Source organism: Tachypleus tridentatus, chromosome 1 (genome assembly GCF_004210375.1).
Source record: "Tachypleus tridentatus isolate NWPU-2018 chromosome 1, ASM421037v1, whole genome shotgun sequence".
NCBI lineage: Eukaryota > Metazoa > Arthropoda > Merostomata > Xiphosura > Limulidae > Tachypleus > Tachypleus tridentatus.
This window is the reverse complement of record NC_134825.1, coordinates 107,524,387-107,528,852: the sequence shown is the minus strand read 5'-3', so window position 1 is coordinate 107,528,852 and position 4,466 is coordinate 107,524,387. Positions and strand designations below refer to the sequence as shown.

General features: G+C 38.0%; 1 protein-coding gene across 1 annotated transcript in view; it reads right to left on the bottom strand.

The window, feature by feature from the left end:
- LOC143232851 (uncharacterized) overlaps positions 1-4,121 on the bottom strand; it is a 6,954-nt gene extending 2,833 nt beyond the window's left edge. The window contains exon 1 of the mRNA XM_076468805.1: positions 4,058-4,121. Coding sequence (XP_076324920.1) covers positions 4,058-4,121 — 64 coding nt within the window. The remainder of the gene's footprint in view (positions 1-4,057) is intronic.
- Between the last annotated feature and the right edge of the window lie 345 nt (positions 4,122-4,466).

Genomic DNA, 4,466 nt, shown 5'->3' with positions numbered 1-4,466 from the left:
AAAATAAACTAATTAAAAGATATCTGAATTTGAAAAGGTCTAAAATTTGTATAATATAAAATCTTACTATTCAAGCAAGCAAAATTGTCCGTCTAACCTTCTAGAGTTTTCTTCCAGTGCTCTCAGGTAAAATAAGATACCCAGGGTTTGTATTGATCCATGACAGACATGTAGAAATATGTCTTGTAGGCTTCACACATTTTAACATATGTTGTCACAGAGTACTTTTTTGCTCTTGTCTTGATAAATTGGCCACATACATAGCAGAATGCGTCTGGAGAATCCTTGCAGCTTCTTGATGCCATCTCTGATAAAATCAGATAGGTTTATGTGTTCACTTAGACAGCTAGAATTAAACTGAAGTGGTGAGTGGTGAGCCAGCTACCAATCTTTAAAATGTCAAATTTGGCATTAAAAGGATTTAGTTAAATTAAGTTTTGTCTAATACCAATATATTGACTGCTCTATTTGTTATATTTTTATATTATTATTATTAAATGTTAATTACTTTAAACACTTTTCTCAACTCAAAAAAATGAGTTTAAAAAAATATTTCCAGATAGATGTTATAAATCGATTATTTTAATTGTAAAAGTCTTACAACGCCCAAATCCGGGGTTTGATTCCTCGCCATGGACAAGTGCAGATTGACTATTGTGTAGCCTTTCACTAAAGCCAACATTTATGATTCCCTAAAACATTAGCAACTCATAAGAGAATAAGGAAGTGGTATTTCATTTTGAGGAAAGTTACTACATAAAGATGTTATTTTACCTCCCCTGTGTGTGGATTTGAAGAATATTAAATTATAACAAGAACAACAAAAACTGAACTTGGTTTTCTAAGTCTTGTTTGTTTGTTTTTTTGAATTTTGCACAAAAGCTACTCGAGGTCTATCTGTAGCCGTCCCTAATTTAGTAGTGTAAGGCTTAAGGAAGGCACCTAGTCGTCACCACCCACCGCCAACTCTTGGGCTACTCTTTTACCAACGAATAGTGGGATTGACCGCAACATATAACGCCCACACGGCTGAAAGGGCGAGCATGTTTGGCGCGAAGGAAGCGAACCCGCGACCCTCAGATTACGAGTCGCACGCCTTTACACGCTTGGCCATGCCGGGCCTTTCTAAGTCTTGTATTGCCCGGCATGGCCAGGCGGGTTAAGGCTTTCGACTCGTAAACTGAGGATCGCGGATTCGAATCTCCGTCGCACTGAACATGCTCGCCCTATAACGTCCGTGTGGGCGTTATAATGTGACGGTCAGTCCCACTATTCATTGGTAAGAGAGTAGCCCAAGAGTTGGAGGTGGGTGGTGATAACAAGCTACCTTCCCTCTAGTTTTATACTGCTAAATTAGGGACGGCTAGACGCAGATAGACCTTGTGTAGCTTTGCGCGAAATTAAAAAAAAAACAAAACAAGTACTGTATTCTAATTTTACCTTTGTGTCAAACTGGTTTAGCTTACGTTAGAGGATGATATTTCGTTAATTACAGTCTCTATTCTAGTATGTTGTTCAGAGTAAACAACGTATCCTAATGGTATCATAAATAAACCGAATTACATTGCATAAAACATATATATTTTAGCTCAATTGAGGATAAACTTCTTGGCGACGTAAGCGGATTTAGGTTTAGCACAACTTGAACTACTATTTCTTTTCTATAAAGCGAGAGAATCTATATTTTATGAAGAAATAGAATCTTTAATAACATTGCCTCCAACATACAGTTTGACTTTATAAGGAGAAAAATAATACTTATTGATAAAGTATTTTCAGTTTAAAAACAAAGAAAAAGACAAGTCTGTCCGGTGGTAGGAAATCTACAAAATAATTCTAATGATTGTTATTACAGCGCTATCTATAGTTTCATCAGATGAGTTACTTGTGGCTGTGCATATTAAATTTTAACTTATTGTGGCTTATTGTTTGAAATTAACAGTTTGGATATTTTTTTTTTTTTGTAATATCCTATCGGCCAATTTAGTTTATTGATAAACCAGGCAACCATTAGACACGCAACTTATTTACGGAAATATGCATCAATCATTAAAATACGTTTAATGTAGAAAGACTTTTGATATCTATAGATCTTTCTAATTTAATGAACAAACAGCTCATTAAACCACAGTGGTCACTTGGTTTTATCTTTTATATGTATATCATTATTTGAGCACATAATTATGTTTACAATTTTAAACGCTCAGGAATTGGTAACTTGAAAGCTTCAGTTAAAAGTACCGTATAAAGTGTGTTGGATACGCTACTGATAACATAGAATATTAAAATATTTGTTAGAAAATGTGGGAGGAAATACGATATTCTTTGTTTTCCAAAGTCGTTGGAAAGACTGGAAAACTTCTGACAAAGACAGGATTCAATTAAAATCGGTAATTAATGAAAGGCAAAACATAACGAAATATGTTCAATGTGTGTTTTCTTACACATGCACTGATGAACTTAATGCACTATAAGCGACATATTCAAATTATAACAAGTCGATTCCTTCTTATTTCTTTACTCATTGGTTCACATAAGCTTCCTCCTCGATTGAATTAACACCTGTTGAAGTTTGTTGATTGAATAGTATCTTGGCTACCGGAAGGATGGAAGTTGATATGGAACATTTCGTCTATCACCAGGCTGAACTAGCCGTCTATTGATATACGTGTTAGCCACGTGTACTTCCTATCATTAACAGTGTCTGCTGGTTGACATCCAAAAACAGTGTTCTTACAGGTTAGGATAATGCACTAACTTTTACACATTATTCTTCATAATTTATTCATATATTTTGAAATGACTTTTATTTTCAAGGACAGAAATTGTGATATTATTTAAATCAGTGGTTCTTAACCTGGGTTCAATCGAACCCCATGGGTTCGGTGAGTCAGTCTCAGGAGTTCGGCGGAGGTCAAGACACAACGCTGTTTGTGTGTCCGTTCCGTTCACCCCACTCGTATGATTCGTGACGTCACGCTCCACTTGGCCATCATTAGCTGCGGCTGGTTATATCACATCACTTGGCCTTAATATCTGTGCTGCAGGGAACTTCGTGCGCTTAGCAGTCGACTTGTGACTGTAGTAATCGTGCATCATTTGTGATTTTCTTCCTAATCTTTCAATCCATTCATACTAACTATGTCGGGCAAAACAGAAAGTGGTCGGACGAATATGTACAATATCGATTCACGTGTATAACGGAACATGATGGGAGTCAGCGTCCTCGATGCATGATTTGCAATGCCAAGTTAAGCAATTCTAGTCTAGCACCGACAAAACTAAGAGATCACTCCCTAAAGCTGCATGGAGATGGGAAATACAAGAACACAACACTTGCTGAATTCAAGGTAAAGAGAGCCAGGTTCAATAAAAAGGTTACTTTGCCTGTTCTCAGCTTTGTACCCATTGACAAACCGTACTTGATCGCAAAGCGGGCAAACCACACACCATTAGTGAAGCACTCGTAAAACCAGCTGCGTTGAAAATGGCGAATATTATGCTGGGAAAACCTGCTGAAAATAAGCTATCCCAAATTCCTCTTTCAAATGACACCATCAGCAGCAGAATAGATGACATCTTTGCTCAAGGTAGTTGCAGATCTGATTTCAAGTCCAGCAAAATTCAGCCTTCAACTCGACGAGACCACCGACGTTTCCAATCTAAGCCAGCTTGTTGTATTCTTGCGCTATGTGAAGAACGACAAGATAAAAGATTTTTTTTATTTTGTAAACCTCTTACAACAACAACAAAGGCAGCCGACGTGAAGAAACTTGTGGATGACTTATTCAGAGACAACGATCTTTCAGGGATATGGTTTCTGCAGTTTGTTCGGACAGAGCTCCTGTCATGCTGGGACGAAACTCCGGTTTTGGTGCGCTGGTGAAAGCCGATGCACCACACATCATTGTAACTCACTGTGTTCTGCACAGGCATGCGTTGGCGACAAAACCTTACCTTCAAAACTGGCAGAAGTATTAAAATTGTAGTAAAATATGTGAACTTTGTGCGAAATAGTGCTCTGAAGCACCGCATCTTCAAAGAGCTTTCGAGGTACTTCTGTACCATTCTAACGTTTGGTGGTTATCTCGGGGAAAAGTGCTGAATTGTGTTTTTGCCATGCGTGTGGAATTAGCTCTGTTTTGCGAAAGCACCAACATTGTCATGCAGATTGCTTCGAAAAATTTGAGTTCATTCTCATTTTGGCGTACATGGCCGATATCTTCAATGCTCTCAATCAACAGATGCAGGGCGGTGGAGTCAACATCATCGAAGCGGAAGAAAACCTGAAGGCTTTTCAGAAAAAGCCACCGTTATGGAAACAACGAACAGAGAATGATAACTTCGCAAACTTTCCCCTGCTGGACGACTGTATAAGTAAGATCGAAGATGTGTATGAAATCGGAGACATTTCTGTACCCGGGGAACTGAAGCAAGCAATTGCCATGCACTTAGATGAGCTCGCA